General features: G+C 36.0%; 1 protein-coding gene across 1 annotated transcript in view; it reads left to right on the top strand.

Moving 5' to 3' along the window:
* Positions 1 to 8,261, top strand: part of ABCG8 (ATP binding cassette subfamily G member 8) — a 246,531-nt gene extending 238,270 nt beyond the window's left edge. The window contains exons 12-13 of the mRNA XM_085612782.1: positions 1,980 to 2,107; positions 7,280 to 8,261. Coding sequence (XP_085468908.1) covers positions 1,980 to 2,107; positions 7,280 to 7,417 — 266 coding nt within the window. The 3' untranslated portion in view covers positions 7,418 to 8,261. The remainder of the gene's footprint in view (positions 1 to 1,979; positions 2,108 to 7,279) is intronic.
* Positions 8,262 to 14,769: the final 6,508 nt, after the last annotated feature.

Here is a 14,769-nt window from a genome sequence, read left to right as displayed (position 1 = left end):
CATGCAACCAAATTCTGCAAGTCTAAAGTTTAAGACCATTACTTTTCCTAATAAGCCCTACCATGAATAAGAACTTGCTTACAGCAAAGATAGTATATGTGGATGTGTCGCCCTTCAAGATTCTCAGTGCCTCCACATAACTAAGAATGCCATGATATCTCCACAGTGGACGTATCCATTTTCCTCTAGGCTTTGTGTATGCTGGACAGAAAAATGGCACTTGATGTATAGTTTCAATTGCAGACAGAGAACACGTAATAAATACAGATGATTGGACAGTGCTCCTGTCAGGGCTCCATAGTGCCGTAAATGAACCCAATTCAATTGTATCATAGCAAAACTTTAGGAATAAATATCCTGCTAATTGTTGGAGCAGGAGACCCAGAAAGGTTCTCCCTGTAGTACTTTCTGCACTACCAATGAGTGATACTATTTGTAACATATATTATGTGAGTGGCTGTGTGACTGTGTGTATATGTGTGTGAGTGGGTGTCTGAGTGCCGGTATGTGAGTGGGTGTGTAAGTGACTGTATGGGTGTATAAGTAGGTATGTGAGTAGCTCTGTGGATGAGTGAGTGGCTGTGTGAGTACTATGTTGGTGAGTGAGTGGGTGTGTGAGTGGCTGTATGGGTGGGTAAGTGGGTTTGTAAGTGACCTTATGGGTGAGTGAGTGGGTATCAGAATGGCTGTATCAGTGAGTGACAGACTGTGTAAGTGGGTGTATGGGTAAGTAGGTGTCATTTTGATTGGCTGTTTAGTTAAGTTAGTTGGTGTGTAAGTGGCTGTATTATAAAGCAACTGTGTGAATGGATGTATGGGTGAGTGAGCGGAAATGTGAGTGCTAGTATGTATCTGTGAAAGGGTGTGTAAGTGGGTGTGTGAGGGAGTGTGTGAGTGCTATTATGAGTAAGTGAGTGGCTGTGTTGAGAGGCTGTATGAGTGAGTGAAGGGATGTGTGAGTGGATGTATAGGTGAATAAGTGGTTGCATGAGTAGCTGTTTGGGTGAGTGTGTGACTGAGTGGTTGTATGGGGAAGTGACTAGTTGTATGAGTAGCTTTAAAAGTGAGTGAGTGGTTGTGTGAGTGCCTGTTTGAGTGAGTGGATGTCTGTGCGGCTCTATGGAGGAGTGAGCGGTTGTATGATTACTTATATGGGTCTGTGAATGGGTATGTGAGTAATTGTGTGAGTGGGTTATGAGAGGTTGTATATATGGGTGTGAATGGGTGTGTAAGTGCTTCTGTGGATGATGTAATCATTGATGTCATTTGAGACGTCATCAGTGATGTCACTGACCATGTCATGAGTGATGTAATATGTGATGTAATAAGCAGTGCATTGTGGGGGTGTAAGTTATAGTTAGCTCAGGTAATTATAACTGCTATATTTCTATGGTTTTGGAGAAGTGAAATCTGAGCCTAACTATAACATCCCTGTAACCTATGTTTTTTTAAGTGAATTTCTATGGTTTTTTAACTAATAGTCATGTTTGCAGACTGGCAGAGAAAAGGGGCAGAGCCTCTGTCCAACTCTCAGCAAACCAGCTGTGTGGGACTTACTGGAGGTTACAGGAGGGGTTCTTGGCCTCCAGGGACCCTCAACTTCTAAGAGGATTTCTTCCCCTAAGTAGTTAATTTCACTAATAAGTATGAGTGAAATGTGAGCTTAACTATAACATATCTGTAACCTTTGGTTTTTTCATTGAATATATATACATATATATGTGTGTTTCTGTGTCTATGTGTTAATTCATTTATGAAACAAATAAACAGCATTAAAACGTGGTTTAACTCATAAACAAGTATATATTTACACTGCAGGTTAAATCATATATGCTTGTCATCTCTGACATCTGAACCTTTGTCTTTGACGATCATAACAGTCATCACAACAGCAAATGAAAAGATTTACAATATATAGACCGATGGCAAATGCTTTGTCGAAAATATGCATACATAGTTACTCTATTTTTTCTTTTCAGTTCCATATGGATTTTCATTTATATCATTTCTGAAGTATGGATTTGAAGGACTGATGCAAGTGCAGTTTAAAGGACTCAATTACGATCTGACTGTTGGAAACTATACAATAAAAATTCCTGGGCAACTTGTGAGTATGAATCTTAGAATTATGCGTGACAAACATATTAAGACATTATTTGCAGTACAGTATTACTTTAGTTTCTGTAAACACCACAAGGTCTTATTTCTGCAAGCAGTATTTCCCAATGTTTTTGTTAGGTCAACCTTGGAATTTTAATGTGTGCGTGAAATTGGAAGAAATGAGTAGATCATACTCCACTGAAATTCAAGAGGACTGACTGGAAAGCATAGAATTTGCACTATGCAAAAATTTGATTTTGGTCAACTTTTTAAACAAAAGCCCCCAATATGGATTTACAAAATGACTATTAAGATTTCTGTCCAAAATGTTTGTGCCCTCAATTTCTGGCAAACTTTACATTGCAGTGATTGATACAACATTTTGAGTACTAATTCAGCATTATTCACAAAAAAAGTTAGGCACTGTTATTCCGTTGTGCAGACATTTCTTCAATAACTCATAAGGTCTAGGTATACTGCATAAATGTTGCAAACTCAGGATGGATCATTTCAGTAATAAAACATACACAAACCAACATTATGAGTTTTACAGTATTAAGTAATGTTTGTATTATGATCCGCTCTTCAATAGGCTTTCTACACTCATCAGGGTTCATGTTAGTAAGATAGTTTGTTGAATGTTTTGACAGCAGAAGTAAACTGCCTACAAGAGAGGAAGACTAGGCCAACTGTCAGTGACTGGAATCTCCATCTTGTACTGTTCAACATTCTAATCTAAAATTCCAGCCACCAAGATTCCTTTCGCTGTCACATATCCCTCTTCGTCACAGAACCTATCCATACACACATCCCTCTTCATCATAGAACTTATTTACACAATAAACAAATAAATAATTACTGCATATTTCTATATAAAAAACAGATACATCTAGAAGTTAATACATAAAAACAATACAAATAAAACAATGATAAATGCAAAATATTGCATACAGGAAAAAATCCGCTGAACTATTCATCCGTTACATTTGGTAATCCTTGCACCATACCGGTGCCTGGCTTACCTGTTTGCTAAACTGTTGCTTACTATAACTCTTCGTCCCCTCACCACTTGAACACACGATGGTATAACATCTATTCATATCAACCTTTGGCCACAGACATTTTGGTAATCTTACCACTTTAATCATTCCCCAGACATTACCATCAGATAACTCAACCACTTGATTTCCTACTCTAATTATTCTCATGGGGAAGGAAAATTTCAATTGTCCTGCTCTTACCAATCTTCCTTTTCTCACACGCACCAATTCCCCCTTTCTTAGTGGTGAACAAACCTTCCCAAGTTTTCCATTTTATTTAGGCTTTTTTTTCATGTTCCATCTGCAATCCTCATGCTTCACTACCCCTCCATTCACTTTATATTTTATATCCATCATCCACATCTGATTTAAGTTGCACACCGCCTTTCTGCCTCTCATTTTTTCAAATGGAGATTCATGACCCATATTTCTAGGTGTGACATGATAACTCCATAGTAACTCCTTAAGAGCTTGATGATAATCCTTACCACTCACTACTGCGAGTCGCAAACTTTCTTTCAGTACCCTAATTCACCTTTCTACAATTCACCTTTTTACAATTCCATTGTTTTTAGGATAATATACCTAAGCAAGTATAGGTGTAGATCCATATTCCTCTAAAAACTATTTTATTTCAGTCGATGTTAATTGCACTTCCTGATTCGTAACTAGACTTTTAGGAAATCCTTCCTTTTCAAAAACTTCTTTAATGAGCTAAATGATATCTTTAGAATTAACATGATATACCAGTTTAACCTCTGGCCATTGTGATAGTTGATCAACAATGTTACTTTTGAATAGACACATTGGCCAGCTCTATCAAGTGAAAATCTCTCCCATACTCTACTTGGTCTAGATATGGGAGCCTTGTCATAGGTTACTATTTTCTGCATTTTATCACTGATGACACATTCAATATATGATCTTGCTTTGTCTTCTATACATCTATCAACAGCTGACCACCAAAATTCAGTTCTAATTCTCTTCCTTATCTGCTCATTCTAAGATGTCCCTCATGCGTCATATTTAGAACAGATTGCCTCAAACCCACTGGCACAACCATTTGATCACCCCATAATGACAACTAACTCTGTTCCGACAACTCATTGGCAATATAAAAATAGGATAATAAATCCTCATCTAATGATTTATTATGCCATTTTGATCTAATATATTCTAAAACTTTCTTCTGCATATCATTATCGTTCTGTTTTCCATAGATATTCCATAATGCAGCAACCAGACACTTCACATATTGACACAACTTCATCCTTACCATTGTCAACAATACTCACTTCAAAGTTCTCTTCAACTGGCAACTTTGACAAACAGTCTGCTATAGCATTAATAGCTCCAAGAATATATTCTACTAGGAAATGAAACTTTTGCAATTTATATTACCTTCTAATTCTAGGCGTTGCCTTTCCACACCCCTTTGAGGTGAATAAATCCACCAGTGGTCGATGGTCTGTCCTCACTGTCTCCAAAGTACAACATTTTCATTCTGCTCCTCTTAAGGGTCTTGACGCAAATGCAATAGAGACAGGGGCGGCTCCTCCGCTAAGGCGGAGGTGCATCGCCCCACTGCTCTGAAAGCATAACATAACAGTAACAGTAGGGAAAGTGTTGGATAGCGAAGGGTTAAAATTTACTATTCCAACTCCAGCGAATGCAACAGTAGGGAAAGCGTTGGATGGCAGAGAGGTACAAATTAGTATTCCCACTCCAGTGAATGCAATAGTAGGGAAAGTGTTGGATAGCGGAGGGGAATAATTTACTATTCCCACTCCAATGAGTGCAACAGTAGGGAAAGTGTTGGATAGCGAAGGGTTAAAATTTACTATTCCAACTCCAGCGAATGCAACAGTAGGGAAAGCGTTGGATGGCAGAGAGGTAAAAATTAGTATTCCCACTCCAGTGAATGCAATAGTAGGGAAAGTGTTGGATAGCGGAGGGGAATAATTTACTATTCCCACTCCAATGAGTGCAACAGTAGGGAAAGTGTTGGATAGCGGAGGGGATAAAATTACTATTCCCACTCCAGCGAGTGCAACAGTAGGGAAAGTGTTGGATAGCGGAGGGGAAAAAATTACTATTCCCACTCCACAGAGTGCAACAGTAGGGAAAGTGTTGGATAGCGGAGGGGTATAAATTACTATTCACACTCCAGCGAGTGCAATAGTAGGGAAAGTGTTGGATAGCGAAGGATTAAAATTTACTATTCCAACTCCAGCGAATGCAACAGTAGGGAAAGTGTTGGATAGCGAAGAGGTAAAAATTATTATTCTCACTCCAGTGAATGCAATAGTAGGGAAAGTGTTGGATAGTGGAGGGGGATTAAATTTACAATTCCCACTCCAATTAGTGCAACAGTAGGGAAAGTGTTGGATAGCGGAGGGTAAAAAAATGACTATTCCAACTCCAGCGAGTGCAACAGTAGGGAAAGGGTTAGATAGCAAAGTGGTAAAAATTACTATTCCCACTCCAACGAGTGCAACAGTAGGGAATATGTTGGATAGCAAAGGATTAAAACTTACTATTCTCACTCAAGCTATTGCAACAGTAGGGAAAGTGTGGGATAGCGGAGGGGATAAAATTACTATTCCCACTCCAGCGAGTGCACCAGTAGGGAAAGGGTTGGATATCGGAGGGGAAACATTAGTATTCCCACTTGCGTAGGGATATAAATTACTATTCCCACTCCTGCGAATGCAGCAGTTCGGAAAGTGTTGGATAGCGGAGGGGTAAAAATTACTATTCCCACTGAAGAGAATTTAATTTAAAAACAAAATATCAACTACAACTCAAAAGATAATAAAAAACAACAAAACAAAACTTATATAAAATATATATTTTTTTTACAATACATAGAAACATATTATAATGTTTAAAAAAACTAAAAAATTACATGCAAAGCTTAATTTTTTAAAAATTGAAAATAATTTACAAACAAATAAATATTTTGTAATAGAAATTATTTATAATCAAAAACATTAATTATTACATAAATGTAATATATTTTTCCTACCCTATAACACCACAAAAATTACTACACACGTCTAAATAAAGAGAAAAGTGTACATCCATAATAACAGAATTAATTATCAATTAAACAAATATTATTCATACAAAAACACATTAAAACAGGTAAAAATTAATGTACTGACCAAACGTATACCCCTATACAACAAAAATCCACAACAAAAATAAAAATAAACAATTGCCAAAAATATTTATCAAGAAATTAATGAATATTAATGATCAAGTAATTATTATTAATTAATTTAAACTAAATTACTTTCCACCCTCTACCCCAATAAACACCACAACGCACACCTACGAATAATTACACAATTTCCATAACTAATTTTACATTAATAAATTAATACCAATTAACCACAAATCATTAAGTTAAAAACATTTTACTTCCCACCATTTACCACTATAAACCGCATCACTCACACGAATGTGTGCTACAGAATGCAGCACACATACAATGCATCATTTTTTATTAAAGATTGTTTATGTGCAGGAAGGGACACCTTCCTGCACATAAACAATCAATGGCATTTTGCTGTTTTGCACAACGCAGCACACATAGAAACAGCAAAAATGAGGAGAACTAAAGAATTTCTCCTCTTTTCGCCTGGGTAAGATCGGGGTTTTTTGGGTCTTAATTTGGCACTGCCCCACATTTACACCACACTTGTAAACATCGGGTAGCATCAAAATCAACGAGTGTTGTGGTGGAAATCCCACTGTAACACCCATTGCCCGCCCCTTTCATGCTAAGTATAGCGTGAAAGGGTGCCCTATTTACAAGGCAGTGTTAAGCCATTTTAAGTGGCTTAACGCTGCCCTGTAAATAAGGCGAACCCTGTCTCGCCACCAGAATGTCACTAAAAGTGTCATTCTGGTGGCGATAGGGGCTTGTAAATATGTACCTTAGTGTTTAGCCGTCACCTGTTTAAAAAGAACCCCTACTGGACCAGGGTGTTAATGAAAGGCAAGGAGAGAGACGTAGGCACTGTACATAATGTTAATATAATTGTTGCTGACATTGATAATGATTGCCTTGCGTCTAAAATATGGTTTACAACAAAACACCTAACCATTTTGGTGATGCTGTTTATTTTCAGATTATTGAACACTTGGAAGTGGATTCAACTCCTCTCTATGCAATCTACCTCATCCTGATTGGCATTAGTGCTGGTTTTCTGCTTCTCTACTTCTTATCCTTGAAGTTCATTAAACAAAAATCAAGTCAGGACTGGTAATGTCTACATGCCAACTTTAATCCTTGGGAGAAAGTTCTTGTTCAACAAACTAGGATCGGGATTGGTGGAGAAGGGTGGATCCAGGGACCTGGCACACAGTTTATTCTGATTGACATAATCAGACTTGAGTGGAACAGGAAACTTTAATTCTCATTTACTGTCGGAATGTGGAAAGTATCTACTCCAGGTGTTTAGCAAAAGGACTAGAATGTGAAAAAAAACATTTTATTACGTAGTAAAAGATCTGAAAACCATGATCAGAAAGTTCACGTTTTATCCACTGATGTCGAAGTCCGCCATCTATCATCCACATTCTAACACCACCTATCTATGCAGGGACGCCTACTCCACACCCAGGAACAGGAAGTGATGTCTAACTCACTGCCTGCAGAACATTTTCTATGGTGTACTGTTTACCATATGTGACCTGTACTAGCTACCCAAGCCGTCATGCTCATCTACGTCATCACGCTTGAATGTTAACCATTTATCAGTGCTGCAGATTATGGAGGATCAATGACATCTGAATCAAACAGCAGAAAAAATTACTGTTAACCTTCAGTTTACTTCAGTGAAAACCCCATTCCAAACTCACTGACTGCCATGTTAAAACCTCTGTGAGTAATGTCATACTAGCATTTGGAAAGAATGATGCCTCATTTTCCCCAGAATGGACCAAAACTATCTGTGTTGATACAGTTGTAAATGACTAAATATAGGTGTGTATGTACATCTGCAGAATCACAAATTATGTTGACGCATTTTAGCTAGCATTGCACTACTGTACTGAACTTCAATAAACCTGAAGAATTCACACAGGAATAAAAACAAAATTGATTTGATAGAGCATGAATTTCTGTGAGTATTTATCAATTAAAATTGCAACTCATCCCATTACTGGAGTGCTATATTTTTGCAACTATGGGCATATTTAATAGGAATTGTGTGATATTTTCTAATGTAATGCAGGTGAATAAATTGATTTATTTTGTTTTTGTACTTTTTTATTTCATTTTTGTCTTCTCATCAGGGTTAGGAATATTTATTATAGTATTGTGAGTTTCTAAATTAAAGTGTCATCATAGTATAATGGGAAAAATAATTATTAAAACTGCGCACTCTTTATCATTAATAAACAATAGCACTATATATATATATATTCACTGAAAAAAACATGGGTTTCACACACGTTATAGTTAGGAATTAGCATTTAAAAAACCTTAGAAATTCACTGAAAAAACCATAGGTTTCACACACGTTATAGTTAGGAATTAGCATTTAAAAAACCTTAGAAATTCAGTGAAAAAACCATAGGTTTCACACACGTTATAGTTAGGAATTAGCATTTAAAAAACCTTAGAAATTCAGTGAAAAAACCATAGGTTTCACACATGTTATAGTTAGCTTGACATTTTACTCGTAAAAAACCAATGAAATTGCCCCGTTATAGTTAGTTCAGCTAACTATAACTCGCGCGCCCGCAATGCACTGCTGATGACGTCACATATTACATCACTCATGACATGGTCAGTGACATCACTCATGACATCACTGATGACATCTCAAATGACATCACTGATGACATCACTGATGACATCATCCAGTGAATGTGTGTTTTTCTGAAAATTAAATATGTTTTATATATGTATATCTCAAGGTCGATGGAAGAATAAATGGGTATATAAGTGTCTAAATGGATGATTTGTTTTTGAAAAATTGATTGTGTAACTGACTGATTAAGTGTATCTCTCACTTTGTGTATAAGTGGCTGCATGGGTTGGTGAGTAGCTACATGGGTGTCTATATAGGTTATTAGTTGTTTTTTTGAGTATCAGTCTGAGTGTCTGCATGGTACGGTGGGGGGTATTACGTAGTGCATAGATGCATGAATGAGTGACTCACTGTTTGTATGTGTTGAAGACAGCATGTGTGCAGGACTGTATGGGTGGATGAGTGTGTGTATGGGTGTGTTAGTGAGTGAATGACTGTCTCAATAGTGTCTTCAGGAGTAACTACATATGTTTTAAACTAGTATATGTGAGTATTGGTGTATATATGTGAGTATATATGAGAGGGAGAGATTGAAAGAGTTCCTGTATGAATAAGTATGTGTTTCTATAAGTGATTGTTTAAAAGACTAAGTATGTGTAAGTTTCCGTAGAAGTAAGTATGGTGGTGTGTGTATTACTGTATATGCAAGTAAATGTATGTTTTATTCTTTTTTAGCATGAGTGACTACGTGTGTGAGTAACTTTATGGATGAGTGGCATTGTGTAACAGGATGTATAGATGTATGAGTACATATGATGAGTGAGTACATGTATGAGTGACTGTGTAGGACTGTTGGTGAATGAGTGGATGTGTATGTGGATCTTTGAATTACTGAAGAGGTTGTTGTAACTGGTATTGGTATGTCCATTGTTTTGAAATTTTTAGTCTCTATTTTTGAATGTGTGTATCAAAGCTTATATTAAGGTGAGAGGAGGTCTGCCACTCTATCACAAGGATGATGTCATCAGTGATGTCATCAGTGATGTCATTTGAGATGTCATCAGTGATGTCATGAGTGATGTCACTGACCATGTCATGAGTGATGTAATATGTGACGTCATCAGCAGTGCATTGCGGGCGCGCGAGTTATAGTTAGCTGAACTAACTATAACGGGGCAATTTCATTGGTTTTTTACGAGTAAAATGTCCAGCTAACTATAACATGTGTGAAACCTATGGTTTTTTCACTGAATTTCTAAGGTTTTTTAAATGCTAATTCCTAACTATAACGTGTGTGAAACCTATGGTTTTTTCACTGAATTTCTAAGGTTTTTTAAATGCTAATTCCTAACTATAACGTGTGTGAAACCTATGGTTTTTTCAGTGAATTTCTAAGGTTTTTTAAATGCTAATTCCTAACTATAACGTGTGTGAAACCCATGTTTTTTTCAGTGAATTTGCAAGGTTTTTTAAATGCTATTTTTTTTTTTTTTCTTCATTTTTTTCAAACATATTTTTAATTTAATTTTTTACCTTTTATAAAGACTATGCTTAATTTTTTAAATTCATTAAATATTTATTTTATATAAATTTTTTAAAATAAACAAGTAAAATTTATTTCTAGATTATTTTTTTTTTTTTATTTATTTTTTTTATAGTACGCGTACCGTAAGCTCACGGTAAGCGTACGGTTTTCGCAACGTCCGTAATCTATCTACGCTGCTTGCGTATAGTTACGTACTTTGCGTAGCGCGCGTACTGCGCGTGGGACGCGTGCGCGCTTACGCAACACGCGCACGTTACGCGGAAGTGCCGGGAAATGACTGTTATGCGCATGCGCGCAAGCGCGTGTCTTTTTTACGCGCACGCGTACTTTTTGCCGTAAGCGTACCGTAAGCGTACCGTAAGCGTACGGTTGGTCATGTGATCATGAAACACAACTTTTGATTGGTTGAAACTACTTTCAGTTCTAGAACTCTCCTACACCACACCCATTCCCCTCATTTCTGCTTGTGATCCCTTGGGAGAAGGAGCTGGTTTGTCTTTGGGATACGATGGCAGAACAGCAGAGCTCTTCTGAGAGTGAGGCTAGCACCAGCAGCACTGTCTTGAGGCAGAGAGCGAGGAAAGTAAAGCCTTCTTATGTTTGGGATTATTTTACTTTTCCAGAAGGCCAGCAAAAGGTGAATGCACCCTTAGTTACTTGCAAGCTGTGTCAGCGTGTACTTTCTAGAGGTAATCCTGACAGGAAGTATTCCTTTGGGAATCACACCATGATGAGGCACCTCAAGGATGTACACAAAAGGACACATGCTCAACTTTTTGGAGGTAACTCTTCAGAAAGACGAGCCAGTACATCCACAGCAGCTCAGCCTGGACCATCACCTGCAGAGCTTACTCCTTCTTCTGCAGCTCAGGTGAGCCCTTCATCTGTGGGGGGAGAATCTCCTTTTGCTGGCCCTCTGGAAATGAACCCTCGATTTCGGAAGGTTGATATTCATTGCACATTTTGTAAAGCTCTAATTTGTTATAGGGAGACCAGTGTTTCCCTAGTGAATAACAAAATAGATCAGCACATTTGTAGCTTTGAATGATTTTCCCATGGTTCCTTTCCTCTGTCCCTGCATGAACACAACGGTTCTTTTAAGAGCCAACCTTATCTTTCATCTTTTTTTTACATTTTTTTTAAAAAACTTTTTTTTTTTTTTTTACTGTACGCGTACGGTAAGCGTACCTTTTTTTTTATTTTTTAAAAAAAACACTAAAAATCATTTTTCACATTACAAGGTCCTTGAGAGACTACAATTATTACTATTGACTTACCATACTCACTGAAAAAAATATTTATTCATTTTTTTTTAAAAAAAATAGTTTTTTAAATGGTTGTAGTTTACGAAAATTTTCTATATCGATCTGAAAAAAAAGAAAAAAGTATTAATATTTTTAAACCATTTTATAATACAGTACACATATTTACATTTTTTACCAAAAAATATTTTTGCCTTATTTTTGCTGTTTTCAGAATATATTGCATTTCACTATAAATTGTGAAAGCAATTGCATTCATCATTTTACAGCGGGCAAAAAAAAATAACAATCTCAAAGATTGTATTAAAAAAGCCCAGAATCTCTTCTCACTTAAACTTATCATTACAGAAATGCATATTATTCTAAAAAAATATCATCTAAAAACAATACTTTTTTCTTTAAAATACCGTCTGATATTTTTGTTTCAGGAGTATAATCACAATATTATATCTCAAATAACTCCAAAATACATCTGATTTTATTTCCTTTAGGCCAAATTGTATTTTTTTTTTTTCCCTGGAATAAATTTCCAAGGGAAAACCATTAAAATTCTAAAGTTTAATCTGTCCAGATCTCACCGATTCTCTGTAACATTTTGGTTCACAAAAATTTTTTGAATAATTTATTTAGTCCACAATAGAATTGGTTACTTTTCCACATGGCCAAATAGTAATTTTTTAAATCATTTTTGTAAAAATTTCCAATGGCAGTCCAATAGCATTCCAAAATTTAAAATGTGCAGAAGTTACCGATTATCTCTAAATTATTGGTTTTTCAAAATTGCATTAAAAATTTAAAAAGTCCACATTACAATTGGTTATCTTTCCTTTAGGCCAAATGATAATTTTAAAAAATATTTTTTCTACAAAATTGCAATGGTAATCCAGTAAAATGGTAAAATTATTTTGTCCAGATCTTGCCAAGTCTCTCTAAAATTTAGGTTTCAGAAAGATTAGATAGGAATTTGCTAAATCAAAAGGCAAACGTTGTTTGAAAATCAATTGGGAATCATTACACAGTGTCCAGCCTTTTTCACATTTAAGATAAACTGTGTAATGTCCAGAAGTAACAGTAGGTCCATCATGGAAAATTATTGCAACAGTTACAAAAGTTTTTCCTGAAATTGATAATTGCTGTCCTGTAAACTTCTTTATTAAAGTATCCAATTTTGAACCATCAGCTCTACATCGTTGCATCATTAAAATTACATACTGTCCGTATTCCCTTAAAATTAATGTTGAAAACATGTCAGAATTACACTCACCACATTTCATGCTATGATTAGCATCTTTAACTAATTTTGCAAAAGTGACTGTTTTACTCTCTGGCAATGTCAAATAAATAAACCTTTCATTATCAACAATAGAGCCACATATATTATAACAATTTTCACAACTATGTTCCCATTTATAAGAGAGACCAAAAAAAATTTCAATGGGAACTCCTTCTTCTTCCACTACCTGAAGAAAAAACAACAAGAATTCCTGTGCGTCTTGCTGTACATTTTGAGAAAACTGTGTTCGTCCTGAACATACATCTAAAAGTTTTCTAATGTCAGTAGCACTTTCTATTTGAGTTTTATCTTTACTCAGCTTTTGAAAAAGGAGACTGAGCTCTGAACAGAATCTTTTTCCCTGATTTACTATTATCTGCTCTTGCAAACTTTCCAGATAAAATACAACATTCAGCACTACATTAGCGTAGCAGTTGACACCAGAGCTATTTTCAAAATGACATCCTACAACCTGTTCTTCATTTTCCTTATTCTTTTTGCTTGCAATTACATCACTCCTCTTTTTTTTCCTCTTCTCTACATCTTCATTACTGATATTCTCATTTCTCCTTTTACGAGAAACTACACGTTTCTCCAACACAGGATACTGACCTAAATGAGGAGCATAGGTTCTTCTTAATCTATTATACTCCTTTACACAGTTTGTATCAGCACTAACTTTAGAATCATCAAAGTCAATCATGAATAAACCTGATAATGTTTTGACTCGTGACAAAGCTACATATGCCATACCTTCTTTGAACACAGTTGAACCAATGTTCACAAATGCACAATCTACAGTCAATCCTTGAGACTTGTGGATAGTTACAGCATATGCTAGTGAAAACGGAAACTGCTTCCTACGTACATATAAGTCTTTCACAAGCATGAAACGAACTGAACAACGACAAATGTCTTTAACTTCCTCTATCTGATCAAATTTTATTTTTAAACATTCAATTCCATCTTTTTTCTGATAATTAATAAAACCCACAACTCTTCCCATCGCTCCATTCACTAAGCCTTTTTCAACATCCAAATTTCTCCTTAAAAACACTCTACAGTTCATGCAAACATATAGATTTTTTTCTAATCCTGCTGTTTTGGAGATATTCTTCTCTAGTGAGTCCAATTTATTTTTCAGTTTGCCTGTTACTGTGACAGTAATTCTTCCATCCTCAATTTTGTCCACTGCTTCCAATTTCATGATGTCTTCATTTTCCAATTTCAAAAGCTCCTCATTAAATATTGAGCATTCACGTAGAGTTGGCATTAAGCAGATGACACTTTTGTTTTCTGCAATATTCTTGTATATTTTCTCTGCAACTATTTCTTCCTTTGGAAATAAGTTATGTAACAGCCGACTCTGTAATGCTTTTTTGCCAACTTCTGTGAGTAGTCCAATTCTGATATCTTTCAGAATACTTCCATATTCTTCATCGTTTGCTTGCCTCATATTAGTTGTAAGTTCCTTGTACTCAAAGAAGGACCAAATATTTGTATTTCCAATGCTTCCCAATGACTTCTTCGTGTCTTCATGTGTCACAGTATTAAACACTGGTTGTCCTTTAACTGGAGTAAGTTGCAAAAGATCCCCAAAAACTATGACGTGTTTTCCACCAAATAACACGTCATAGTCTGTCTTCAAAATTTGCTGCATTCTTAAATGCACAAAGGCAAGCATTAAGTTTGATACCATGCTCACCTCATCAATAATGAGAACTTGCATCTTCTTCAATACTCTTGACACTTCTAAGGATGCTTCTCCAGTTAGCTTGTT

This window comes from Triturus cristatus, chromosome 6, assembly GCF_964204655.1.
Source record: "Triturus cristatus chromosome 6, aTriCri1.1, whole genome shotgun sequence".
Classification (NCBI taxonomy): Eukaryota; Metazoa; Chordata; class Amphibia; order Caudata; family Salamandridae; genus Triturus; species Triturus cristatus.
This window is presented reverse-complemented; position numbering and strand designations above follow the sequence as displayed.